The sequence below is a fragment of the Pogoniulus pusillus genome, chromosome 4 (assembly GCF_015220805.1).
Source record: "Pogoniulus pusillus isolate bPogPus1 chromosome 4, bPogPus1.pri, whole genome shotgun sequence".
Lineage (NCBI taxonomy): Eukaryota > Metazoa > Chordata > Aves > Piciformes > Lybiidae > Pogoniulus > Pogoniulus pusillus.
Genome location: NC_087267.1, coordinates 994,359 through 1,021,917, shown reverse-complemented (window position 1 = coordinate 1,021,917; position 27,559 = coordinate 994,359). Strand labels below are relative to the sequence as shown.

General features: G+C 48.3%; 2 protein-coding genes and 1 long non-coding RNA gene across 11 annotated transcripts in view; 2 read left to right on the top strand and 1 right to left on the bottom strand.

The window, feature by feature from the left end:
* The window catches only part of ATXN7L1 (ataxin 7 like 1), a 78,088-nt gene extending 58,167 nt beyond the window's left edge, over positions 1-19,921 (top strand). For 4 of the 9 annotated variants that reach the window (XM_064141791.1, XM_064141851.1, XM_064141816.1 and 1 more), the window contains 5 exons: positions 2,085-2,277; positions 6,548-6,669; positions 8,605-9,586; positions 14,997-15,071; positions 18,305-19,920. In XM_064141791.1, the coding sequence (XP_063997861.1) occupies positions 2,085-2,277; positions 6,548-6,669; positions 8,605-9,586; positions 14,997-15,071; positions 18,305-18,346 (1,414 nt within the window). In that variant the 3' untranslated portion in view covers positions 18,347-19,920. The other 5 variants (XM_064141807.1, XM_064141832.1, XM_064141843.1 and 2 more) reach the window with 3 other exon arrangements.
* On the bottom strand, positions 17-24,918 carry LOC135174574 (uncharacterized). The gene is made up of 5 exons (XR_010302006.1): positions 24,829-24,918; positions 17,362-17,584; positions 13,353-13,500; positions 11,726-11,884; positions 17-332 (listed from the first exon to the last, which is right to left on the bottom strand). It is a non-coding gene; the product is annotated as an uncharacterized LOC135174574 (long non-coding RNA).
* On the top strand, positions 24,813-27,559 carry EFCAB10 (EF-hand calcium binding domain 10). Its single transcript, XM_064141883.1, has 4 exons — positions 24,813-24,971; positions 25,165-25,329; positions 26,616-26,700; positions 27,191-27,559. Exons 1-4 carry the CDS (start codon positions 24,872-24,874, stop codon positions 27,225-27,227), a joined length of 387 nt encoding a protein of 128 aa, XP_063997953.1. The 5' UTR covers positions 24,813-24,871; the 3' UTR covers positions 27,228-27,559.

Below are 27,559 nucleotides of genomic sequence, written 5' to 3'. Positions count from 1 at the left end.
ACCACCTTACTCAGGATTTTGTAAGTTAAATGAAATTTTATTTACAAAAGGAGGCTGCAGCCAGGTGGGGTTGGGCTCTTCTCCCAGGCACCCAGCAACAGAACAAGGGGTCACAGTCTCAAGTCGTGCCAGGGGAGGTCTAGGCTGGATGTTAGGAGGAGTTTGTTGGCAGAGAGTGATTGGCATTGGAATGGGCTGCCCAGGGAGGTGGTGGAGTCGCTTTCAAGCCAAGCCTGGCTGGGGCACTTAGTGCCATGGTCTGGTTGCTTGGCCAGGGCTGGGTGCTAGGTTGGGCTGGATGAGCTGGGAGGTCTCTTCCAACCTGGTTGATTCTATGAACATAAACAAGGCAAATTTGCAGTTCAGTAAAGAACACAGTGCCCTTGTACAACATTTCAGCACCCTCTCTCTCCCCACTCTGGACACAGAGCCAGAGAGGCTGTACATGGCCAGTGCACTTGCTCTCTCTCTCTCTCTCTCTCTCCCTCCCCCACCCCCGCTTCTTCCATGTACCTTACAAAGCCAAACCAGAATGTGGTCTGCCTGCATGCAGAGTCAGGAGCCAGAGGTGGAGTAACCAGAAAGCCAAGCAGAAGGTAGCCAGAAAGAGCAACCTCTTACTGCAAATATCAGCTATTCAGCAATCCAGTGGAATTAGATACTTACCTTCTTGCTGTTCTGTGTCCAATCCCCAGGTTGTTATTCTCTAGACTGGAATGCTCTGGAGAAACTTGCTCATACTTACAGCACTCTGCTAGGGCACCTGCTCTGAGCTGTAGCAGATGTATTTGCTGTCTAGCTCAAGTCTTACACAGGCAGCCATTTCCAGCGTTTTGTGTGTGCTTATCAAGCCACCATGAGATTCTGTTCATGCAGTGGCAGAGATGGGTTCGGAGTTTGAGTGAAAGGAGGATGAAAGAATCCCTGCAGGCAGATTGGGGAAAAGTCCTTGGAGGGGAGCACAGGAGGTCAGAGAGCAGTGCTTGCAGGAGGTGTTACAGCCAAAGCAGCACAACAGGAGTACAGTGTGGTGAGAGCTAGCTGGAGAACTAGCAAAGGCTATGTGTGAGGAGAAGGGGGTTTAGCAGAGCCACGTTGTGCTTGTGCAAGCTACAGTTTGTGCTGCAGTGCCTCTGTTCTGGCGTCATGCCAGGGGCAGCCTCGCTGCCTCTCAGCCTGCAGCTGTGCTGTGCCGAGTCAAAGCTTGCCCACGCTGACTTGGCTGGTGGTGGTGGCTTGGCCTGACCTGGCCACTGTTTCCTGGAGGCGAAGGAGCAGTCACACAATCTATCCCTTGCAACAGCAACTGCAGCAGTTCCTTCTAGCTGATGGACGTTGGTGAGCAATTCCTGTTCAGTTCAGAAGAGCGCTTCATGACTGCTGCACCCTGACACCATAGATGCATGAGATGCAAGATGTTCACATTTGCTCAACCTGGGCTTTTCCTCTAACCTCAGGGCCATATGCATACTTCATTGTACAGACTGTAACTGAGAACCATTTCCACCCCCACCTCTACTCTCATTTGTTTCCAAGATGCTTTTGAAAAGCAAGGTGCCCTTGGGCCCTGTGGTGTAAAGGCATTCCCACTTTGCTTTAGGGCATTTGAGAGAGAAAAGAAAGTCTCCTGGCAGTAAGAGGTCCTCTCAGATCTTTCACTTCAATAACCCAGCTGTAAAGAGTGTCAGCTAAGCACTGGGACTGTATTTAGTACGCTGGGTTCAGTAGGAGTTTGGTCTGGAATAAAACCTCGTGACTGGAGGGCTGTGATTAGTCAAGTGGTGGAGTAGTGGTGCAGCCTCAGTGCCCCTCTCCTGGTCTGAAACTCAGCTCCATGGCAAAGGGAACGTTTCTGGCAATGCAAAGGCATTGCCCTGCTAACACGAATTGGGTGCCAATGCCTGACACATTCCTGACAAGACCAAATGTCAGCTACTCTCTGTCTTTCACTCCTCTGTACGATCATTTCTGGTATGGCTTACTGCAATCCTTACCCTCTGGCACAGGTTAAACCACAGCACTCTGGCAGGTAGGTTGGGAAAACCCTGGAACACTGATGACTTACATGTACCTTGTTCTTCTAGACCATCATCTGCTAACAGCATAAACAGCAACAGCTCTTCGAACCACAGTGGGTATGTACCAGAACTGCCACTGCCCTCCATGGGAGGAGATTTGACAAGCAGGCTGTCCAGTGACGAAGGAGAAGCAGATGGAGCCGAGGAGGCTGAGAAATTAGACTGCCATTTCTCTGAACACCATCCCAGACCTCTTGGGGTACGTCTCTGCCTCTGGCAGGTCTTGATATTTCTTTTATTTAATTAGAAAGGGGAGAAAAAATCACAGAATCAGGCAGGGTTGGAAGGGACCACAAGGATCAGCCAGTTCCAACCCCCCTGCCATGCCCAGGGACACCCTACCCTAGAGCAGGCTGCCCACAGCCTCAGCCAGCCTGGCCTCAAACACCTCCAGCCATGGGGCCTCAACCACCTCCCTGGGCAACCCATTCCAGCCTCTCACCACTCTCCTGCTCAACAACTTCCTCCTCACCTCCAGCTTTGCTCCTCCAGCTGTCACTCCTTGGTAGCCTAAAAAGTCCCTCAGTTTTTTTGCAGGCCTCCTTCAGATCCTGGAAGGCCACAAGAAGGTCACCTGGGAGCCTCCTCTTCTGCAGCCTGCACAGCCCCAACTCTTTCAGTCTGTGCTCACAGCAGAGCTGCTGCAGCTCTCTGAAAATAAGTAGTTTAGTAAAAATTTAAGGAATGGAGACCTTATATTCTGAAAACTCTGTTCTAAAGAGAGCAAAAGGCCTGAGAGGAGTTCTAATCAATGTTTATAAAGATCTGAGGGCTGGTCAGGAGAGGGGGACAGGCTCTGCTCACTGCTCCCTGTGATAAGGAGCAATGGGTGCAAGCTGCAGCACAGGAGGTTCCATCTCAACACAAGGGGGAACTTCTTTCCTGTAAGGGTCCCAGAGCACTGGCACAGGCTGCCCAGAGAGGCTGTGGAGTCTCCTTCTGTGGAGCCTTTCCAGGCCTGTCTGGATGTGTTCCTCTGTGATCTGTGTTAGATAGGATTGTCCTGCTCTGGCAGGGGGGGTGGACTGGATGATCTCCTTGGGTCCCATCTAACATCCTGTGGAATTGCATTTGTCCAGGAATGGTGTGGGTGGGATAAAGTAGGAGGAAAAGACTGGTCCATGCAGGGGACAAGTAGGTCACAGGGCCAAACGAGCAGCTGAAAATCAGAAGTTTTCCCTCTCAGAAAATAGCAACTCTGGTGTACCTTTGCTAAACTGAGGAGAGTTGCATTGTTTCAGATGTGACATGAAAAGGGAACCTCACAAAACTGTACCTTGTAGTTGGTTATAGCTCTGAAAGCTATGTGGTAGCAAAGGGCTGTGACAGCAGTTCATAGAATCAACCAGGTTGGAAGAGACCTCCAAGATCATCCAGCCCAACCTAGCACCCAGCCCCACCCAGTCAACCAGACCATGGCACTAAGTGCCCCAGACAGGCTTTGCTTCAACACCTCCAGGGATGGTGACTCCACCACCTCCCTGGGCAGCCCATTCCAATGCCAATCACTCTCTCTGCCAACAACTTCCTTCTAACATCCAGCCTAGACCTGCCCTGGCACAGCTTGAGACTGTGTCCCCTTGTTCTGTTGCTGCTTGCCTGGCAGCAGAGCCCAACCCCACCTGGCTACAGCCTCCCTTCAGGTAGCTGCAGACAGCAATGAGCTCTGCCCTGAGCCTCCTCTGCTGCAGGCTGCACACCCCCAGCTCCCTCAGCCTCTCCTCACAGGGCTCTGCTCCAGGCCCCTCACCAGCCTTGCTGCCCTTCTCTGGACACCTTCCAGTATCTCAACATCTCTCTTGAACTGAGGAGCCCAGAACTGGACACAGCACTCAAGGTGTGGCCTGAGCAGTGCTGAGCACAGGGGCAGAAGAACCTCCCTTGTCCTGCTGCCCACACTGCTCCTGAGCCAGCCCAGGATGCCATTGGCTCTCTTGGCCACCTGGGCACACTGCTGCCTCATCTTCAGCTACTATCCACGAGGAGCTTAGCATCCCAAAGTCCTGGGTAGAGCAAAACCTTACATCATCTAAAAAAAAATGAAGTCTTTTCATTGAGGTCAGTCACATTTTGGATATGAAGCCTGACAGCCTATATACCTTCTCCTTCTTAAGCTAATCAACTAATCTTTTCTGGAAGACAGGAGAATTCTTCCAAGTAGAAGTGGATGTGTTAAGCACTTAGGTAAGTCTAGGCATAATGTGCACTGCCATTGGTGCAAGGCTTCCATATTAAGAACAAAATGTAACTGGAGTATGTGTGAACTCCAACCAAAAACTGGAAAAGATCATTTTAAAGCAAGTGAAGCAACTGCAGCATTTTACTCCTGCTTTGGTCTGAAAATTGCATAGCAGAAGTCAGAGGACAAATAGTGGGAATCATCCTGGATCATTTTCCCCAGTGTCTTTCCAGTTTGAAGCAGTAATCCAATGGCATTAAATGAGTGCATGGGGACTTAGAAGCTGCTGTTTCTCTCATCTAACAATGCCAGGTAGAGTGTGGCACAGCCTACCTGCTCTGCTGGTGGCTGCAGTTCATGCAGCTCTGGCAGCAGCTTTTGCCTGTCTCCTGTGCGAGTGAGAGATTTCAGTGTAAGTACAAAAGCTGTCTGGTGGCCTCGACTTTGTGGCCTGAACTTCTTGACACTCTACAAAGAAAGCATTGGGAGAAGTCTGAAATGTCTAAGTTCTCCTCACAATTGAGCCAAGGAAGAAAATCAATGGAGAGGTGACTCAGGTGTTCTCCATGTGACACACAGAAGAGAGGGAAGGCTGTGTGGTGACTGCAGCATCGCCTGCACTCCCTACAGCAGAGGAGAACTCTTTACTGACAGGCCCCTGGGAAAAATCTACCAGCTGAACATGAAATAACTGCCAGGTGAGAGCTTGTGCTTGACTCTTACATGGAAAAGAAGAGCTACTAGGCCATGTAGTACTAGGATATGCAGTAACCTCCCACTTCTTTGGTACTTTTGCATTGCACTTCATTTTTTGACTGCTTCTCCATGAATTGAAAGCTGAAAAAGGCTCACAGCACAGGTGTCCACAAAATATCCTGCTCTTACACAGGCATGATCATCAAGGGACCTTGACAGGCTGCAGAGGTGGGCACAAGCCAACCTCAGGAGCTTCAGCAAGACCAAGTGCAAGGTCCTGCATCTGGGTCGAGGCAATGCCAAGCACCAATGCAGGCTGGGCAGTGAGTGGCTGGAGAGCAGCCCTGAGGAGAGGGACTTGGGGGTGCTGGTGGATGAGAAGCTCAACAGGAGCCAGCAGTGTGCACTTGCAGCCCAGAAAGCCAACCAGAGCCTGGGCTGCAGCAGGAGCAGTGTTGCCAGCAGGGCCAGGGAGGTGATTCTCCTCCTCTGTTATGCTCTGCTGAGACCCCACCTGGAGTACTGCATCCAGCTCTGGAGCCCCCATTACAAGAGGGCTGTGGAGATGCTGGAGTGTGTCCAGAGCAGGGCCAGGAGGGTCTCAGAGGGCTGCAGCAGCTCTGCTGTGAGCACAGACTGAAAGAGTTAGGGCTCTGCAGTGTGGAGAAAAGGAGGCTCCCAGGATCTGAAGGGGGCCTACAAAAAAGCTGGGGAGGGACTTTTTAGGCCCTCAGGAAGTGCCAGGACTGGGGGGAATGGAGCAAAGCTGGAGGTGGGGAGAGTCAGGCTGGAGGTGAGGAGGAAGTTGTTGAGCATGAGAGTGGTGAGAGGCTGGAATGGGTTGCCCAGGGAGGTGGTTGAGGCCCCATGGCTGGAGGTGTTTCAGGCCAGGCTGACTGAGGCTGTGTGCAGCCTGCTCTAGGGTAGGGTGTCCCTGGGCATGGCAGGGGGGTTGGAACTGGCTGATCCTTGTGGTGCCTTCCAACCCTGACTGATTCTGTGATCCTAAGCCAGGCTATTAGTAGCCCTTGTGGCTTCGGAACCCAGTTCTGTTTCAAGACAAACTCCCCTGACTCGCCTTTCTCTGAAGTGGTGCTGTCTGTTAGCTGGAGCTGTTAATGATAGTGCAGCTGATTTAAGTCCACATCAGCATGGAGTCAGAAAAGGAGGTATAAATGGCCCTCTGCACAGTTCGTGCCCACTGACAGCACAAGGGGCACTGGGTGGAAGCTGAGGCATAGGAAGTTCCATGTAAACATAAGGAGGATTTTTTTTTCCCTGTGAGGGTGACAGAGTCCTGGACCAGGCTGCCCAGGGGGATTGTGGAGTCTGCCTCTCTGGAGATACTCCAAACCTGCCTGGATGTGCTCCAGTGTGATCTGCTCTGGGTGATGCTGCTCTGGCAGGGGGGTTGGACTGGATGAGCTTTGGAGGTCCCTTCCAGCCCCTGCCATTCCACGATTCTGTGTCAGAAGGGGTTCAGTATAGAGGGTACAAATCCCAAAAGGTGCTGCTTTAACCTAGGACTGGCAGGTGGGGATGTAATGCAGGAATATGTTTCTACCAGCAATGCTGAAGTAATCTTCTCTTTCAGTTCTGCTCCTATGGCAGCCGCTTAATGGGAAGAGGCTACTACGTCTTCGACAGACGATGGGACCATTTTCGACTCGCACTGAACTCCATGGTAGAGAAGCATTTGAACTCTCAGATGTGGAAGTAAGTTGAATGGTTCCACTTGCTGGGCAGTTGAACGTTTTTCATCCTGTAATGTGTCTCGGTTTAAAAAGTCCATGGGAGGCGTTTGTAAGATCCCCTCTGTGCGAAGGCAGAGCAGTAACACGAGTGCAGACCTTCTCCTTAAGGGCTGTGCAGCACAACACAACAGTCTCCTCTTCTGATGTACATTTACTCTGGATTTAGGACTCTTTGGTCTTTTTAGAATCATAGAATCAGTCAGGGCTGGAAGGGACCACAAGGATCATCTAGTTCCAACCCCCTGCCATGGGCAGAGACACCTCACACTACTACACTGTATACACACTACACATCAGGCTATCCAGAGCCTCATCCAGCCTGGCCTTAAACACCTCCAGAGATGAGGCTTCCACCACCACCTCCCTGGGCGACCCCTTCCAGGCTCTCACCACTCTCATGCTGAAGAGCTTCTTCCTAACATCCACTCTGAATCTGCCCACTTCCAGCTTTGTTACATTGCCCCCACCTGACAGCCTAAAGTGTCCCTCCCCAGCTTTCATATAGGCCTCCTTAAGATACTGAAAGGCCACAATAAGGTCACCTGGGAGCCTTCGCTTCTTCAAACTGAGCAGCTCCAACTCTCTTAGTCTCTCCTCACAGCAGAGCTGCTCCAGCCCTCTGAGCATCCTTGTGGCCTTTCTCTAGACACCTTCCAGCACTTCCATAGCCCTGCTGTAATAGTGACTCCAGAACTGGATGCAGTACTCCAGGTGGGGTCTCACCAGAGTGGAGTAGAGAGAGAGAGGATCACTTTCCTCTCCCACACTTCTCCTGCTGCAGCCCAGGCTCTGGTTGGCTCTCTGGGCTGCAAGAGCACACTGACAGCTCATATTGAGCTTCTTGTCCACCAAGTCCTTGTGAATCTGAAGAGGAAAGAATTTAGTCATCCTATTAATATTACTTACAAGCATTAAATCTCAACTCTATTCAGCATTTGGGGGAGTGTTTTGATATTATATATTTTTTTAACACACAGGTTGGGTTCTGCCTAGATTTTTTTACAGTTATATCATACACCCATATCACCCATCCTGACTTTGCTCTGTGAGACTCATGTGTTGTAAGATAAGAGCAGGCAGTGAGGTGGATTAGGAACTGGTTACAAGATAAGAGTTCAGAGAGTGGTGATCAGTGGTCCAGCTGGAGAGCTGTAACCAGTGGAGTCCCCCAGGGATCAGTGCTGGGGCCAGTCCTGTTCAACATCTCCACCAATGACATTGATGAGGGCACAGACAGACAGAGTCTGCTCAGCAGGTTTGCTGATGACACCAAGCTGGGAGGCTTGGCTGAGACAGCTGCAGGCTGTGCTGCCATCCAGAGAGACCTGGACAGACTGAGAGCTGGACACAGAGGCACCAGAGGAGGTTCAACAAGGACAAGTGCAGAGTCCTGCACCTGGGGAGGGATAACAAACTGCAGCAGTACAGGCTGGGAGGTGACTGCTGGAGAGCAGCCCTGTGGAGAGGGGCCTGGGGGTGCTGGTGGAGAACATCCATGGCACAGCAATGTGCCCTTGTGGCCAAGAAGGCCAATGGGATCCTGGGGTGTATTAAGAGGAGTGTGTCCAGCAGATCAAGGGAGGTTCTCCTCCCCCTTTGCTCTGCCCTGCTGAGACCTCATATTGAGTACTGTGTTGGTCCTTCCTCAAAATTGTTTCCTGTTGCCATTGTTTGGGTGACTTTTTTATGTGTGGTCCTGGTGCTCCTTTCCAACCACAGCAATTCATAGTGATCAGATGTTGTGCTGAGGGATTTGGCTTGGTCAAGGACTTGCCAGTGTGAAAGTAATGATTGGCCTCCATGATCTTGGAGGGCTTTTCCAGTCTAAGGAATTCTGTGGTGGTGTCTAAATCTTTTTCTTTTGTCTGTTTTTCTTTTGCCTTTCTCCCTTCCTCAGGAAAATCCCCCCTGCGGCAGACAGTCCCATGCCCTCTCCAGCAGCACACGTCTCCACTCCTTTTCCAGCATCAGTCTTGCAGCCTTTCAGCAGCCCCAGTGCGGTGTATATTCCGTCAGCACCTATCAGTTCAAGGATCACTTCATCTTCCTACATCATGACCTCAGCCATGTTATCAAACGCAGCCTTCGTGACGACGTCCGACACGAATTCCATCGCCTCGCACACGACAGCTTTCCCGCACGTGCCTGCCAGCCTCAGCATCATGGACTCAACGTTCAAGGCACCGTCGGCTGTGTCACCAGTGCCAGCAGTCCTCCCTTCCCCCTCCCACAAGCCATCCAAAACAAAAGCCAGCAAATCCACTAAAGTGAAAGACCTCTCGTCCCGCAGCGACGAGTCTTCAAGCAACAAAAAGAAAAAGCCGCAGTCCTCCTCCTCCTCTTCTTCCTCCTCTTCCTCTTCCTCCTCCTCCTCTTCCTCCTCGCTATCTTTGCAGACATCTTCCTCATCTTCATTTTCAGGGTCTCACAAAAAGAACTGTGTCCTGAACCCCAGTTCAACTCTGAACTCCTATCAGGCTACATCTTCTTACAACAGTATGTCTGTGCACAATACAAACAATGGAACAAGCCCACTCAGTGCCAAATCGGAGCCCTCAGGACGGACTTCCTTATCAAGTAGTTCAGCAGACTCAGTGAAACACATGAGCATGGTGGTGAGCAGCATTGACTCCTCTAGCCTGTCCGTCTCTTCTCTGGTGCACCACTCAGGGGACCACTCCCTAGGAGCACATAACGCAGTGTCTTCTCTAGCGCTTTCTTTTGACAAATCAGAAGGAAAGAAACGTAAGAACTCTAGCTCTAGTAGCAAAGCCTGTAAAATCACTAGAATGCCTGGTATGAATAGTGTTCACAAAAAGAGCACTGCCAACCTTATCTCTGCGGTGCCAGAGCCTGCAAGCAGCTCCATCTCTCGGCAGGTAAGGGACTCGTCCAGTTGTTTCTTTGCAGGTCACGCTTGAAAGGCTTTGTGCGCTCAGAGACCGAAACGCCGCCCGGGCGCCTTGATGGCTTTGCCATCGCCCAGCTCGCTTCCTAGCTTACAGAAACGTGGTTTGGTTTCTGCCCTGCCAATCCTAGAAAGATGTCTCTTAAGAGCTTTAAAAAACCCAACCCAACACACCAGGAGAAGTCTGCTTTCTTACGTCATTTTTACGAGGTATTTTTATGCAAACAATAAAGTAGCCCTTTGTAATCATTGGAAGGAAAAGAACCAAATCAAATGTCCTGAATGGAGAAATCCTTTTTTTAGACAGTCATTTCTTTTTATCTTAATTCTCATCTCTCCAAAATAAATTTGCCATGAAACGGGAAGATAAGAGTCAGCATTTCTGTTTGTTCCTCTTCTCAAAATTGCTGCTGATTCATTCCTTAGCGCAATGCCAGGCTCACTTCTCTTAGGTAGAACACTTACGCCTGCCTTTCTCCTGGGGAGAGTCTGGGACGCCTGACCTTAGATGCTCTTTCCTTTTTGAAACCAGAAACACTAAGAAAGGAAGGTCTTAACCAGGTGATGGTTAGTGGGGTTTTGGTTATCTTTCTTACAGGCACATGCTAAGGATATTGAAGTCAGTGCAATAGTTTACTGGGCTGCTGCAGCAGGAGAAGTGTGGCCACCAGGGCCAGGGACGTGATTCTCACCCTCTGCTCTGGTCAGAACCCACCTGGAGTACTGCATCCAGCTCTGGAGCCCCCATTACAAGAGGGCTGTGGAGATGCTGGAGTGTGTCCAGAGCAGGGCCATGAGGATGCTCAGAGGGCTGCAACAGCTCTGCTGTGAGCACAGACTGAAAGAGTTGGGGCTGTGCAGGCTGGAGCAGAGGAGGCTCCCAGGTGACCTTCTTGTGGCCTTCCAGGATCTGAAGGGGGCTACAAAAAAGCTGGGGAAGGACTTTTTAGGATGTGAGGGAGTGACAGGCCTGGGGGGAATGGAGCAAAGCTGGAGGTGGGGAGAGTCAGGCTGGAGGTGAAGAAGAAGTTCTTCATCACGAGAGTGGTGAGAGGCTGGAATGGGTTGCCCAGGGAGGTGGTTGAGGCCCCATGGCTGGAGGTGTTTGAGGCCAGGCTGGCTGAGGCTGTGGGCAGCCTGCTCTAGGGTAGGGTGTCCCTGGGCATGGCAGGGGGGTTGGAACTGGCTGCTCCTTGTGGTCCCTTCCAACCCTGACTGATTCTGTGATTCTATGATTCTACTGTTGATATAAGCAGAGCTCTGGCTTCTCTTTTAGTGATGCTGTGTAAGGACAAAAGTCTGTGTGCAGTGAGACTAGGTGGAAAAACTGCTGCTGTGTTCTTTATAGCCATCTGTTTCATTCTGCTGCTGTGTCCAGTGCTGTGCAGTGCACAGAAAAAAAAAAGCTTGACCCTGGCTGGCCTCTGGAAGACAAAACCCTAGCAAACAGAGTACCTCAGCATATCCAGAGAAGGTGGCATAGGAATCTTTTCTTTATTTGGGGGGGTTTGAAACTCAGTTCCTAAAGATACTGCACATAAACTGGAATTTGGAAAGGGAGAGAGAGAGAACAGAAGGCAGAAGTGGAAGGGGAAGGAAGGAATAAATTAATTCTAAAACTGGCACAGCAGACAGAATGAAGGCCTCAAAGAATGCCTTAGTGGGTCATCTCCTGTGTTTTGTCTCTCCTACTTCCAGTAGGTGCAACTGAGATGAATCATAGAATCATAGGATTAACCAGGTTGGAAGAGACCTCCAAGTCATCCAGTCCAACCTAGCACCAGCACTTTCCAGTCAACTAGACCATGGCACTAAGTGCCTCAGCCAGGCTTTGCTTCAACACCTAATGACTTGCTTGGCTTTTAAAGATGGGCAGTGGCATTGTGTGTTTGAAGCCTTTTGAATGTGCCCTGCAGTCAAGACTAATCTTTAAGTCATTGAAGTCAATAGAGGACGCTGTAAATTCTTCCTGGTGCCACATACCTGAGTTTTGAAATGCTCTTGTGCCCAGAAAGATTCCATGGCCCTGGGGCACGCTGTCTCAGATGGGAAGGAAGGGCAGATTGTTACCTTGGTGCAAACACAGGTAGTAGGAAAGGGATTGTCTCACCTGTTCACAGTGCACAGGCTGGATCTATAGCTGAGTGCAGTCTGAGGAAGTCTTACAGATAAACACAAAAGGTTCTGAGTTCAAATTGTGACTGCTGTAGTGATTAAATCTGCTCCTGTGGGGACGTTCCCCATCCAGTTTGTGACGTGTTGCAGCATGCTGAGCAGCGATGGAAGTAAACCAACCACAAGGAAACAATCAGGAGAGATTTTATGAATGGTTGTAAAGATGGCATTCACATGAATAGTTTTTGCCTAAAGTCAAAAGTGTAATGGTTGTAAGGACGTGACAGACAACCTTTCAGACAGTGTTCTTGTACAGAGCTACAGGTGCCTACACACACAGGTGTGATCCTGGGGTGTATTAGGCAGAGTGTGTCCAGCAGATCAAGGGAGGTTCTCCTCCCCCTCTACTCTGCCCTGCTGAGACCTCATCTTGAATACTGTGTTCAGTTTTGGGCTCCCCACTTGAAGAGGGACAGGGATCTGCTGGAGAGGGTCCAGCAGAGGGCTACCAGGATGATGAGGGGACTGGAGGGCGAGGCTGAGGGACCTGGGGCTGCTTAGTCTGGAGAAGAGAAGACTGAGAGGGGATTTGATCAATGTTTATCAGTATCTGAGGGCTGCCAGGAGGGGAGGACAGGCTCTGCTCACTGCTCCCTGGGATAGGACAAGCAGCAATGGGTGTAAGCTGTAGCACAGGAGGTTCTGCCTCAACACAAGGGGGAATTTCTTGACTGTAAGGGTCCCAGAGCACTGGCACAGGCTGCCCAGAGAGGTTGTGGGCGTCTCCTTCTGTGGAGCCTTTCCAGGCCTGTCTGGATGTGTTCCTGTGTGATCTGTGTTAGATAGGATTGGCCTGCTCTGGCAGGGGGGTTGGACTGGATGATCTCTTTGGGTCCCTTCCAACCGCTAGCATCCTGTAAGCCTGTGATAGGTGCATATGTGTGTGTGTGTGTGCATAGGTGCAAGTTGGTTGCTCTTTCCCTCTTACACTGCTGGACTTTGAAGCTACAGCAGTAACCCAAAACAGGAGGGAAAGTGGAGGTGATTGTGTTTCCCAAGTCTGCCTGGCAGCTAATTGTGACAAGGCTACTGAATGGTAGGCAGTACAAAACTGTCTCTTTGTGCTGTAAGTAAATGAAATTTGTACCCACTGAAGCATATGGGTCAACTAATATTATGTGCTCTACATAGGAGCATTAAAGCTCTGGAGCTTGAAATCAAGTTCTGTCCAGTTCTGGGCCACTTAGCTCAAGAAGGACAGAGACCTGCTTGGGAGAGACCAGCGCAGAGCCACAAGGATGATGAAGGCAGTGGAACATCTCTTATGAAGGGAGACTGAGGGAGCTGGGGAGAGGAGCTGAGCAGCTTGGAGAGGAGGAGACTGAGAGGTGACCTCACTAGTGCCTACCAGCATGTAAAGGGTGAGTGCCAAGAGGCTGCAGCCAGGCTCTGCTGAGAGATGCCTGAGGACAGCATAAGGGGCACTGGGTGGGAGCTGAGGCATAGGAAGTTTCATTTAAACATGAGGAGGAATTTTTGCCCTGTGAGGGTGACAGAACCCTGGACCAGGCTGCCCAGGGTGGGTTGTGTAGTCTCCCTCTCTGGAGATATTCAAAACCCACCTGGATGTGTTCCTGTGTGAGCTGGTCTAGGTGATCCTGCTCTGGCAAGGAGTTGGTCTGGATGAGCCTTCGAGGTCCCTTCCAGCGCCTGACCTTCTGTGATTCTGTGAAAACACCTTTAAGCTCTGCTGTGTTGGCTTGCTCTGTTCTGAAAACAAAATCACACCACAGAAAAAACAGTCAGTATAACTTAAACTCCTGCTCCTGTTCCCTGATGGAATAGGGCAAATTAAAGGAGTAAGAATACAGGGGGAGAAGAATTAAGTTGCAAGCATTAGGCTCAGGTTTGTGGAATTCTTGTCCAATTTAATTCAGGTTTGGCCTGGATAGATAGGAACTGAAATGACCTCTGGGGTTTGAGAGATCCTTAATTTTTTTAAAGATTTGGAAAAAGAAACAAACCCAAACCCCTATTTGAATGTTGGCCTCATCCTCACTGTTCCCCTGTGGTGTTCCCATCATTACAGACCCTGCAGAAACGGGAATCTTTCTTGATTCCAAGAGGACAATCAGTAGGGAGGTGATTGTCCCCTTCTACTTGGCTGTGGTGAGGCCACACCTCGAGTACTGTGCTCAGTTTTGGGCAGCTCATTACCAGAGGGATTTGGAGCTGCTGGAGCCAGTGCAGAGGAGGGCAACAAAGCTGAGAAGTGCCTGGAGAAAATATTAATATGAGGAGCGACTGAAGGAGCTGGGGATCATAGAATCAGCCAGGTTGGAAGAGACCTCCAAGATCATCCAGTCCAACCTAGCACCCAGCCCCACCCAGTCAACCAGACCATGGCACTAAGTGCCCCAGCCAGGCTTGGCTTCAACACCTCCAAGGACACCAACTCCACCACCTCCCTGGGCAGCCCATTCCAATGCCAATCACTCTCTCTGACAACAACTTCCTCCTAACATCCAGCATAGACCTGCCCTGGCACAGCTTGAGACTGTGTCCTCTTGTTCTGTTGCTGGCTGCCTGGCAGCAGAGCCCAACCCCACTTGGCTACAGCCTCCCTGCAGGGAGCTGCAGACAGCAATGAGCTCTGCCCTGAGCCTCCTCTGCTGCAGGCTGCACACCCCCAGCTCCCTCCCCAGCTTTGTCACCCTTCTCTGGACACCTTCCAGTACCTCAACATCTCTTGAATCGAGGAGCCCAGAACTGGGCACTGCACTCAAGGTGTGGCCTGAGCAGTGCTGAAGACTGTGGATTAACTTAGGACATGCTATTGTGCTTGGCCACGTGCTTCAAACTCCCCAGGAGTGGGGAAGGTCCCATGGGGAAGAGGCTGTGACCTTGGGCACTCTGTGCTCGCAGTTGCTGACTAAGTGCACGTGGTTGCTCTGGTATCTAGAGACTTTAGTACTAACTTCCCTGCAGAGAGGTTAGGGTTTGCAATCTCTGTTTCCTTGGTGCCTGCTTCCTACGTTGTTTTCTGAGCTGTAATAGCATCTGTGTGCCTTCAAAGGGTTCATTTGAAGTATGCAGGCTCTGAGACCTAATTGTGATTCTCTCCGAAGTGTAGCTCCTGCAGTAGCAAAATGCCTGTGTTCCAAATGCAGAGCATTTAGTGCCACTTTGCACAGGCCAGGAAAGGCCATTACCTGCATTCAGCTGACCAATATGCCTCTCAATATTGATCAATTAATGTCTTTCAGATTGGGAAAAATAGCAGTGTAGCTTTGTCACAATCCAGTCCTTCGAGTACATCAAACCCAGTACACAGCAGACAAGTAAGTTGCATTAAAAACAACCAAAAGTGTACTTAAGTAGTCTAAAAGTGGTCTTGAAGTACTTAGTACTGTAAAACCTTAAAATACAGTTTCTTTATGACTACAATTCCTTACAGAAGCTGTCTTCTGCTGAACTAATACTACAGTTTTTTCCCTTTTTTTTCCCAGCTCTTCCCCTTATAAAGAGTTTTCTGCTTGCTTTTCACCACCTGTGCTAACACTTCAGGTTGGCTATGTGCTGCTCAGCAGCTGTTGCTTTGGTGATAGAAGCAGCAGCAGCAGACACTCTGCTAAGCTGCTGTGGTTTTTCTGTCCAACTGGCCCTGCTGAGTGTGATGGAACAGCAGAGTCCTCAAACTGGCGTAGAAGGGACAGCACTTAAAAACAGGTTAGAAGTGAAAGCAGCAAAGGGAGGACAGAAACCAGCCAGGGAAGAGCAGACACCTGACTGTTCAGAAAAACTAACCTGAAATCTTAACTAAGCTAAGCACAATCTGAGTTCTTAAAACTGAGAGAACTCCTCAGTGCTCCCACTGTAGCTGTTTATCAGGCAGACTAGTCAGATAATTGTAACAAGTTTGGGGACAGCCTTTTTGGCAGGACTGAGAGCTGATTTATTTTTTTACTATAGCTTCTACTGTTTGACTCTCCAAGTTGAGTAGTTTATCAAGGAATCCTTACTAAAAGTCCTTGGTGTGAAAGCATTCCCCACCCCAACAAGGCATAGCCACAAGCAAACAAAAAACTCCAGAGGATTTTTCTGTACATTCAGTCAGTGTTTTAGAACTCTGTGACACAGTCTGGCTAAAATGATACAAGAGTAGTTACTCCAAAGGGCTGTGTGGCAGGTTCTGCTGTGTAGATGCAGCAGAAGGTTGTTAATACTGGTCGTGATCATGATAACTCACCACAGTATCTCCAGTGCAACTGGTCTGGGTCGCTCACATCTTGAGGTGAACTACCAAGCAGTCATAGTTTATAGCTATGTTTTTTCCTCTTGATGCTGAATACAAAGCAGTGTGTGTATGTGTGTGTGTGTGTGTACATATCTATATATATGGAAGAGGAAAAAGTGGGCAGTATGATTGTACTTCTAGGGACTGGCATTCCCCTGTGTGAGGTGCTGCCAACCAGCAGCCAGTAACACACACAGCATAAAGCTGTTCTGAACTGCAAAACTGTTCTTGCTCTAACCTCCTGCTCCTGTGCTAGTGTAAAATGCACACTACCCAAGGAGCAGGGCTTGCTGGGATCTGTTGCCTAGATCCCATGGGGAAAACCTAACAGTACCAAACATTCATTTAGGGTCAGCCTTAGGTAAACAGAGGCTGTTGCTGGGCTTTTCAGCTGTCCCTTTCCATAACTTAATCAGAAACAGAAGTGTGTGCTTGTTTTCAGCCCCACAAACAGCTGTTAGAAGTAAGCTTTCAGGTTGGTAGTTGAACAGAGAGCTCAGAATACAGATATGAAAGAAAGTCAAGGTGTATAAAGTTGTATTAAACGCTTATTGTTTGAGGTTGTTTTAAACTTGAGCACAGGACTTTGGTATTCGGAACCATGGCTAACCATTACCTATCAAATAAATGCTTGTCACTGACAAAGTACATCTCAAGCTGCTTTGGTGACAGCTTTCATCTGCAATTTAGCAGCTGAATAGTCTCTAAATAAAATTTTAGTCTTAAAACCAGTGCTATAATATTTCTTTATCAAGGTGCTACTAACTGGGAGACAGTAAGTGGATCTGCAAGTACATTCTGTGTCAGTAAAGGTATTGCTGGGGGGACTCGAGCTGCCTTGTTCTAGTGCTGGTGGTGTTACAGCCATGCTAATCAGGGAGACCAAGTGGAGCAAGCTCTGCAGGCAGAGCCAATCTCTGCTGGACGCTGGGGGTTATAACTGGAAAAATCAGGCAAGTTTTCACGTACACAAGTCAAGATAACAGACTTCTAACAACGTGGTTTGAAGCAGAATTGCAGCTGTCAAGCCAACTGTGAGCGCAGAGCAGTTACTCTGCCCTGCCTCCACTCTGCTACCTGCTCAGGTAACCCGTCAGGTTTGATGCAGAATGGGAGTAAGAAAGGTGGAGAAGGTTGTTCCTTTACAGAAGGGAGAGGGGTCCTTAACAGAGGCTTGAGCAGCTGGGTGAGAAGGAAGCATTCAGGAAGCTGCAGCGGGTTTGAAGCCGTGCTGGCCTGCCTGCCTGCCTTCCTGCTGAGAGGCAGCGCCTCTGCTCAGCCGCTCCAGCTGGCCAGCCGCAGCTGAGCGCACACGCGGCAGCGCTGCCACTCACCTGCCAGCAGTGCGTGGGTGCGGGGAGACACAGGTGTCCCATCGTTGTTGCAGTTGCACACCAGGGCTTTCTCTGGGGCATCTTCTACATTTCTTGAAGCGTACTCTGCTTCTGGGTGCCCCTGTGGGTGGCTGGGAGCGGTGATGACACCCGTCGTGGGCCTGGCTGCACTCTTCCATGGCATTACACTTGGGTAAACTGTTCTCAAGTTGTCTTTCTGCATCTGTTTGAGACCAGAACAGGGGGTTGTGTACATAAAAGCATGCCTGTTTTGCCAGCTTACATTAAAGAAAGAAAAAAGCTGATTCCCCTTTAAAAAAGACCAAACAGCTAAAGAAAAATCCCTTCTTAGCAAACATTAATGGAAGGGTAGTTTTACAGTCTGATCATTTCTGCCTGTTTAGACCAATCATGCATTAAAAGCATTGTTTCTCCAGATTGTATCCCTGTGCTAGGTTTGTAACTAATCAAGTGTTTTTGTCTTCGTAGTGCTTTTAGGTGCCTGAATATGTTAACACCTCAAGACCTCAGTGTGCGGTGGTTTTTAAGTGCTGAATGGCTAGATAATGTTGTTAAAGGAAGGTGGCAACATGTGCGCTGTCTGGGGATTCCTTGGGCATGACAACATGCTGTGTAGAGGAAAAGAGTCTTCAGCGTTGTCATCTCCTTGCTGCTCTGTTTGTAATGATGCACCGAGCTAATGAACATGAGTTTCACCAAAGCTTACTAAAATTAGACAGTCCCCGAAAGAAATAACCGCTGCTTATTCAGAGCCCTTCCTTTGCTTAAGAGGCCTCTTGTGATCAGTAAACAGGGAGGAGATTTAGTTCAGGGACTTGAAATAAACTCCTCCTAAGAGTTCTGTCAGACAGAGACGTTGCTGAAGTATTAAATACTGAAAGACATTTCATGGTTTTGAACCTGGCTCTGGTTTCTCTTTTAGAAGACATCAAACCGGACTGGTAGAATAAGGACTCTTCCATAACAAGGAAAAGGAACCAGCCTATAATCTCTAGCTCTCAGCAGCCCTACTCCACAGGGTTTTTCTTTTCTATGTCCTGCAGATGGATTATAACCTTTTATGAATTTGTGGTTTATAAAGACAACGAAATTTACAGAAAAATTGTAATAGTGATTTGTTTAGTTTTTCACTTGTATTTGCCACTGATCTGTGTGTTCTGCTTGGTTATGTTTCATGCCTTTTCAAGCTGTCAGCATTGCAATGCTCCCTTTGTTTCCTTACCAGAACACAGTGGACATTCAAAACACAAAACAAAACACAACACAAAAACAAAACGAAACAAAACACAAACAGAAGAACCAACAAAAAAAAACATATCAATAATAATAATAATAATAATAATCCAGCTCATGGTTTGAATTTATTTAAAGGATCTCCAAATTCTTTTTTGGTCAGGAAGTAAAAATTCCAGTAATTCTGTATTCAAGCTTGTCCTATGGATAAAAATTGAGTGCATTTCTTTGTAACCTGCAAACAGTTGGGGCACTGCAATTTTAGGGCCTAATCCTGCCTGGTGCTCTGTACCTATAGCATTTAATAATTTCAGTGGGAACGCTGAGTGGTCAGCCTCTTCTGCAGTCAGGCTTTTAGGGGAATCTCTGTTGTCCATCGATCCATAGTGGATTTGTGCACCGAACCCGAGTTAAGGTTGCCAGGTGCGACGACGTCCCCGTGTCTCGGGGGATCGCAGTGCAGAGCACTGGCACAGGCTGCCCAGAGAGGCTGTGGAGTCTCCTTCTGTGGAGCCTTTCCAGGCCTGTCTGGATGTGTTCCTCTGTGATCTGTGTTAGATAGGATTGTCCTGCTCTGGCAGGGGGGTTGGACTGGATGATCTCCTCGGGTCCCTTCCAACCCCTAACATCCTGTGAGCCTGTGAAGGGTTTGGGTTTGCAAAGGGCAGAAGCTGGGCAGCTTGGCTTTGTGTTAACGGAATTGCACTGACAGTGTTTCTTAGAGAATTACTGACTAATTTTTTTATCAAAGTATAGATTTTATAATCAGGAAGCCAATACTGGAACAGTAGTAAAGAGAAACTTTACTTTTTTTTTCTTTCTCCAGTGTTAAAACAAACAAAAATAAAAGTGCACTTATATGCTGGTTTATTTTACACCTGGGGGAAAGGCGAAGAGACTGCAAGTGGGGAGATTATTAACTACTTTCTTTTTTAAAAAAAGAAGGCTTAAGGCAAATTTTAAGACTTTAAAAAGAAGAAGAAAATGTTTAAGCAATTATAAATGAGACTAAACCCCTTTGAGAGAGAAAAAAAAAAGTTTAGAAATATTCTTAAAATAAATTTTTATAGCGTTAATTTTTGTAATAATTTATGTTTGTACTTCAGAGTTAACTTGACCACTCTAGTTTCAGAAACAAGAATGAAACTTAGGAAAGTCGAAGCAATGTTTATATTTTTAAAACGTTCTTTGGGATTCTGTTTTTTATTGTACATTTCTTCAGACTGAAAAATTTAAAAAAAAAAGAAAATGAAAAAGAGAAAGAAAAAGGAAAGGAAAAAGAAAAAGAAAAAGAAAGAAAATGAAAAAGAAAAATAAAAGAAAAAGAATGAAAAAGAAAAATACAAAGAAAAAGAAAATAAAGAGAAAGAAAAATAAGAGGAAAAGAAAAAAGAAAAGAAAAAATAACATAAAAATAAAAAAGCAAATAAAAAGAAGAGAAAAATAAAAAAGGAAAGAAAAAGAAGAGAAAAATAAAAAAAGGAAAGAAAAAGAAGAGAAAAATAAAAAAGAAAGAAAAAGAAAAGGAAAAGAAAAAAAGGAAAGGAAAAGAAAAAGAAAAAGGAAAAAAGGAAAAGAAAGAAAAAAGGAAAAACGAAAAAAGATAAAAGGAAAAGAAAGAAAAAATGAAAGAAAAAGGAAAAAAGGAAAAGGAAAAAAGAAAAGGAAAAGGAAAAGAAAGAAAAAGAAAAATAAAAAGGAAAAAAAAAGGAAAAACTAAAAAAAGGAAAAGAAAGAAAAAAAGGAAAGATAAAAATGAAAAATAAAGAAAAAGGAAAAAGAAAAAAAAAGAAAAAAGGAAAAGAAAAAATAAATAGAAAAAAGGGAAAAGACAAAAGGAAAAGAAAAAAAAGAAAAATAAAAAATAAAGAAAAAAGAAAAGTAAAAAGCAAAAGAGAAAAAGAAAAAAGGAAAGAAGCCCTGTACATATCTCTGTCATTTTTGCACAAGTCACGTCTCAGTCAGTTGTTTTTTAGGAGCAGTGCTATGTTGGAATTTGGTTTGGGATTTTTTTTTGTTTTGGTTAGGGTTCTTTTAATTTATTTTGAGTTCTAAAACTTGCAGGAGTTCACCCCCCCCCCCCAAAAAAAAAACAAATCTCTCAGTTAGGAAGTCCTCCTCTGTAATCGATGAACTGTTTCTGGTTCTTGAGGGCAAAACAGTGGTTGGGAGATTCTGCTTCTGAGAAACAGTCGGTGAGCGAAGGAGGCATTGCGTAGCTCTGGGGAAGCCGCCAGCTCTTCCTGCGCGGCTTTGTGCTGGGAAGCTGGAACACGAAGCCCAGCCTTTGAATGCTGCTTAAATTACTGTTACCACTTTTACTTTCACCTGGCTCACACCTGACAGCGTTTCAGGAAAATTAAAAGCCAAGCAAAATCCCACAGCGGTGTCAAAGAATGCTCATGTCATTCGGCGGGGCGCACATTTCGGGCCCGAAAAGCTCGGTAGGAGTAACCGTTGAGAAGCAAAGCGGACGCAAACTGGGGCAGCCTATAATGCAATATTACAGTGTAGCACTCATCCGGTGGTTCCCTCGCTCCCCACCCCCCCCCCCCCCCTTTGCCTGAAGATCTTGTTGTTTGTTTCCAGCAATAGAGGCTCAGCAGCTTTGGTTGTCAGACATCTGCAATGCATTAGCCCCCCCCTGTCAGCCATAAGAAAAAAAATCAACTTTGGATAACTTGTATTGCCTTCTTTTGTATCGATGTTACCGGTTGTACATAGTGCTGATCGACCTTTGTAGACAATAGTTTATACAGCATATTCTACTATTGCTGATTCTCAGTGAACTCTTGTTTTAAAAAGGCTTAAAAAAAAAAAAAAGAAAAATAAGGGAAAAAAAGAAGAAGAAAAAAAAGGCTTTTTTTTCTATTTACACCTTTATATTTTGTTATGCTCTTTGACCCATGGCACTTTAACAAAACTCTGTGGGTTTTGCATAGCTGGTCAGTCATGGGACAGATGAAATAACTGTTGTTGCACAGAAAGAAATTTGCACCTGCTCTAACTTGTGCTTTCCTACTACAGATTTTACAACCTGTTACTGCTATTGTTTTCCCCAGGAAGACTTTTGACAAAAGCATGTCCAGTCATTCTGAGAGGAGGGGTGGGGGGGGAAACCAAGACAAGACAAGACAAAACAAAACGCCATACTTTGTACAGCCAATCTGGTTTTGGTTTTGTTTGGGTTTTTTTTCTTTCTTACAATCCCTATTTTGTAACACTAAAAAGTATTTTCATTCTTCGTCCTGCACCTTTATGTATTAGCGGTATCAAATAGAATCCATTCCATGCTTGTGATAATTGTAAGCGGGATAAATGTCTAAAGTAGGTGTAAATAGTAAATTCTATGGCTTACAGTTTAAACAAACTAAAAAGAGGAAAAAACAGAACAATTTGTATCTGATTGATACTGCCATGGTTCAGCACCGGGCCTGGAGATATTCTCTAGTGAGCGATTGTATTTTTGGGGTTGTTTTTTTTTTTGCCTTTCTTTTTTTTGGTTGGGTTTTGTTTGGGGTTTTTTTTTTTTTTTTTGGTTGGTTTTTTTTTGGGGGGGGGATTTTTTGGTTGGTTGGTTTTCTTTTTTGGTTTTTGGGGTTTTTTTTTGTAACATGGCTTTGTAAATAAAATAATTTATATGTTTGTAAGAAACGGATGGGTTTTGTCATTATTTGTCTTTGCAAAACAAACGTGGTCGCATGGGATGGTTTGGGTGTGCCCTGCCCCACCCCCACACTTTGGGAAATCACCCAGACTAGACTCAGCTGCTCTGGCAATTGAATGGAGCTTTGTATTGACAGCTTTGCACAACAGACAGCAGATATTTGCACTATATACAGAAACATGCAAGTTAAAGAGTAATATTGAAACACAACAGCCCTCCCAGAAACCAGAATCCCCAGGAGAGGCTCCCAAGCACCCTCCTCCCACCCCTCTCCCTTACCGCAGACTTTGCCTTATGCTCATAGTAGTTTGCAGGGTTGGCCAAGGGGCTTAGGAAGCAGATGGATCAGTCACACAGACAGCAGCTTAGGTTAGAGAGAGGTGCAGCCCACAAAGCCCAGCGAGCAACTCTGTTATCTGTATGTTCTTATCCATCTCGGCAAGCCTACAAGTGCAGCAGCCATCACCATTGTTTCCTTTTCACAGCCTGTAATCTAGTTTCTCTCACCTAAACATTCTAGCTAGCTTCAAACTAGCACATACCTATTGCAAGGTGAGACACTGGCACAGGTTGCCCAGCAAGGCTGTGGAGCACAGAATCACAGAATGTGATCGGAGTGGCTTAAGAGCCTGCACCAGGCAGCTTTCTTTGCCAGTGCAGCTCAGTGTTCACTCATGTTGAGCCTTCTGTCCACCAAGACCCCCCAGTGCTGCCCTCAAGTCATGCAGCCTCCAAGCCTGAGTTTCATTGCTGGGTTGTCTGTTCCCAGGTGCAAGACCTGACTTCATTAAACTTCATACAGTTTCTGCTTGCCCGTTTGAGCAGCCTGCCAAGCTCTTTAGTAATGACTACAGACAGAGCATGGCTGTATGGTCACTGGGGGTTTAGACGCTGCCTTTCTCCCGGGAGGAAGGGAGGAAGGGAGGAAGGGAGGGAGGGAGGGAGGGAGGGAGGGAGGGAGGGAGGGAGAGACTGCCTTGTTAGTTTGGCCGAATAGCTATATATAGTGTCAGTCCTTTCACAGGAACCTTCTTTACCACGGGCACATTATGACTGCCCATTTTTATTTGCTCACAGGTGCCTGCGGGGTTTGTTCCGTCTTTCAGTGGAGCAATTTTCTTGTCTTTTTCTAGTCATATTGGGTAGTACCAAAAAAAAGTTTTGATATCACTTATTTTTTTTTTTGCAGAGGCTGTGTTGGAAATGATTTTAAAAGTGGCCTTTCCTGCTCTTAGTTAAGGACTGGGTTTTGCCCCTCGTACCAGAACTGAGCATGCAGGATTGCACTCGGTGGCGTCGGAACATTTTGCTGGCCTCTCCCAGTCACAGGCTCAGAGGATGTCAGGGGTTGGAAGGGACCCAAAGCGATCATCGAGTCCAACCCTCCCCCGCCAGAGCAGGACCATACAATCTAGCTCAGGTCACTCAACAGCACTGACCAAGACCACCTTCACTCTATGGCAAAACTCAAACGGTGCATTCTACATCGTGTGGAAGGAAACGCTGCCCAAACTGGGAAGACCTTTGTTAAGTGTTAAAGCCAGTAGCATGAGATTTGCTTTCCCCGTGAATCTGCAACAGTGACACAAACAAGTAACCTGGCTGGAAGCAAGGATGTTCTGTTCCACTGCTAACACGAGGACAGCTAGGCAAATTCATGTTTTGCTTCCCCCTCTCTACTCATGGGAGCAGTGGCTGCAGAGTCTGCAAAGCCTCAGTAACCCGACTGCCTGCATCCGCCGGCCTCCAACCAGTGCAGCACAGGCCCAACCTCAGTGCACCTCTCGGCCCCATCCCAGTCAAACTGGCATCGGTAGCCCAAAGCCCCTGAGCCAGAGGATCATAGAATCACACAATCGATCAGGTTGGAAGAGACCTCCAAGCTCAGCCAGTTCAACCTAGCACCCAGCCCTGGCCAAGCAACCAGACCATGGCACTAAGTGCCCCAGCCAGGCTTTGCTTCAACACCTCCAGGCACGGCGACTCCACCACCTCCCTGGGCAGCCCATTCCAATGCCAATCACTCTCTCTGACAACAACTTCCTAACAACATCCAGCCTAGACCTGCCCTGGCACAACCTGATGCTGTGTCCCCTTGTTCTGTTGCTGGCTGCCTGGCAGCAGAGCCCAACCCCACCTGGCTACAGCCTCCCTGCAGGCAGCTGCAGGCAGCAATGAGCTCTGCCCTGAGCCTCCTCTGCTGCAGGCTGCACACCCCCAGCTCCCTCAGCCTCTGCTCACAGGGCTGTGCTCCAGCATGGCAGGAAGCATGCTGATGGCTGGCTTAGAGCTGAGCAGTCCTGCCAGCAGCAGGGAGTTTGCCTCGATGATCCCTATGGCTCCCTTCCAACTCGAGCTCCGTGACCCTGCGACGGCCTGAACCGAGCAGAGGCGCCGCCGGCCTGCTCTGCGGCCACGCTGCTGCCCCCGCCACCGAGCCCCCATGTCCTCGTTCTTCTCGTACCGCATCCCTCGAGGCCTCACCCGCGCCTGCGCAGCTCCCGCTCCCGCCGCTCCGCACCGCCCCCCCGCCGCCCCGCACTCACCTCACGCAGCGTCTCGGCGGCGGCGGTTACCGGGCGGCGCGGGATGGCGGCGCGCGAGCAGCGGAGCCTCGACTACCTGCGGCGGTGGCGGCTGCCCGAGCTGCTGCAGCGCCTGGCCGCGCTGCTGCTCTACCACCGTCCCGGTGCGCTGCGCGGCCGCGGCCGCTTCTCATTGCGGGCAGCTGCGGGGGGCAGCTGCGGGGCCGCCGCCCCCGCGTGCGCAGGGCCTGGGCGCCGCGAGCAGCGCCCCGGGGGGGGCAGCGGGGGGGGGGGGCAGGGCGCGGCCGCCGCTCGTCAGCTGCTGTGCTGCAGCCCCGGCGCGGTCCCTCGCTGCAGGCAGGCCGCGCCAGTTCCTGCTGCAGGCGCTGGAGGGGCTGAAGGCTGGGCGGCGAGGCGCGGGCCCCTACCCCGACCTCATGGACGACACCAACCTGGAGGCCATGTTCGGCTTGCTGGATGTGGTGGGGCAAGGCCACATAGCGCCGGCGGCGTACGGCCAAGGTGCGTCCCAGCGGCGCGGCAGGGCACGCCGCACGCTCTTGCACTTGCGGGCGCGCTTGTTTAACAGTTACTGAAGTCGTTGCACAATGTAGGCAAAATGAGCTGCACCTGGAAGTCTGTTCACAGTGGAAACGGAGGAGGCCCATAGAACTTGATTCAAACGCAGGGAGAGTCCCTGGGTGGTGTGCCGCAGATTGCTGGGAGGCACAGCTGCCCTTTTAGCCTTACATTCTCGGATGCAAATCTCCCTCCCTTTCCCACTGGCTGAAGTATTCAGCATTTACAATCTTCCAATGTGCCTACTACATGTACCCCTTTACACGTAACCTCCTGCATCATACCTCCTGTGTTCACTTCACTTGGGCTCTGCACTTCTCTGGCTGGACAAGGTCATATTCAGTACCAAAGAATCATAGCACCAACCAGGTTGGAAGAGACCTCCAAGCTCAGCCAGTCCAACCTAGCACCCAGCCCTAGCCAGTCAGCTAGACCACGGCACTGCCTCATTCACTCTTGAACACCTCCAGAGATGGCGACTCCACCACCTCCCTGGGCAGCCCATTCCAATGCCAATCACTCTGTGAAGAACTTCCTCCTAGTATCCAGCCTAGACCTCCCCTGGCACCACTTGAGACTCTGTTCCCTCCTTCTGTTGCTGGTCGTCTGGCAGAAGAAACCAACCCCACCTGGCTACAGCCTCCCTTCAGCAGTAGTCTGTTGAAGCCTGCACTCTGTCGTAGAAGTTCCGAAGTTGAGGTTCTGTTCAATGTCTCTTCAGACAGCCCCTCACTGACATACAGCACGAACACAGACAAGGGCCGTCAAAGAGGCCCTTTGTGATTTGCATACAACATACTGGTGAACTGTCTGCTGCTTTGTTATTTCAAGGCTCCTAGAGGACTGTTCATTTGCAAAGGCAGCAACCACTTTAATCCCATCAAAAATGAGAGTGGTGAGAGGCTGGAATGGGTTGCCCAGGGAGGTGGTTGAAGCCCTGTGCCTGGAGGTGTTTAAGGCCAGGCTGGCTGAGGCTGTGGGCAGCCTGCTCTAGGGTAGGGTGTCCCTGGGCATGGCAGGGGAGTTGGAAGTAGATAATCCTTGTGGTCCTTTCCAACCCTGCCTGATTCTGTGATTCTAAAAACTACCCTTATGTGTGTACACATTTGCCAATACACAACTTGGAAAGTTTAAAAAGGGACATATTTTATCTTCTGTTATATCCAGGCCACTTTAAGATGTCAATGTAATCTTTCCAAGACTTGCATAGGAAATTCTCTTTCCTTCAGCTCTTAAAACTTTGGGACTGAGCACTGAAGATCCACCACTTGGAGATGACACAAGAATCACGCTGGCCGTATTCAAGGAAGAAGTGTACGTTGACTTGCAAGTATTTCTTCGTGTGGAGGAGGATGCACACAGGAGATTTGCTGAGATTTCCTTTTAGTTTAAGAAACTTGCTGGGTTGAGGTTAACCTGTTGACTTTGCATGGCAAGGTCCTAGAAGGTCAGTTACTGGCCCAACATTTCTTTGCTTCTGTAACCTGAACCAAACTTGCCATTTCCCACCACCGCCTCAGTTCCAGGATCCAAGGGTCTCACGTTTACTTGCCTTCCAGGTCAGAGAGACAGTCACTAGGTAGCCCAGGGGTTTGAATACTGATCTAGAAATGTGCAGTGGGGGCATCATCTTTGCCAGAGGTACCACCACAGCTGTAGGTAAAACAAGCTCAGAATTACAATAATTCCTCATAGTCAAGGTACAGTTCTGAGGGACTATTTTTTGGTAACTTGCAGTCTCTGAGAGGCAACAAACTAATTATCCTTACTGTCATCTAACTAGCTGTTTTTTTTTCTATCATAGGAAGAAGAAGATGCAGAAGAGCTGGGCTGTGTATTAGTTTCAGAAGTTGTTACAGATATTAAAAGCAAGCATCTGACTCAATGCTTCTGGTTTGTCAGCTGTGGATGTAATTTTAAGTACCATTCATTCTCTTTTCCCCCATCATTTCTCTCGTGTGAGCAGCTGACTGAAAACAGCAGGCACTGGAGGGGTAGCTTTGTATTACCAAAAGCAGTTGTTAAATTAGATGGTTAAACACCAAAAAGTAGAGGTCTCTTTTACATAACAAAAAACAGTGTTTTGGAAGTTTCCTCCTACAGTCTGTAACTAACAGTAAGAGGTTGTTAGTTGTTGGTTTATTACCATCAAATAAAATTAGGAGTTGAGCTA

What these genes read in the sequence shown, in the direction of transcription:
- EFCAB10 (XM_064141883.1), top strand. Translation starts at nt 24,872, where the DNA reads ATGGCGGCGCGCGAGCAGCGGAGCCTCGACTACCTGCGGCGGTGGCGG. An exon ending in GCTGCTCTACCACCGTCCCG is followed by an intron (nt 24,972 to 25,164) that starts GTGCGCTGCGCG and finishes CCCTCGCTGCAG; the next exon opens with GCAGGCCGCGCCAGTTCCTG. An exon ending in GCCGTATTCAAGGAAGAAGT is followed by an intron (nt 26,701 to 27,190) that starts GTACGTTGACTT and finishes TTTCTATCATAG; the next exon opens with GAAGAAGAAGATGCAGAAGA.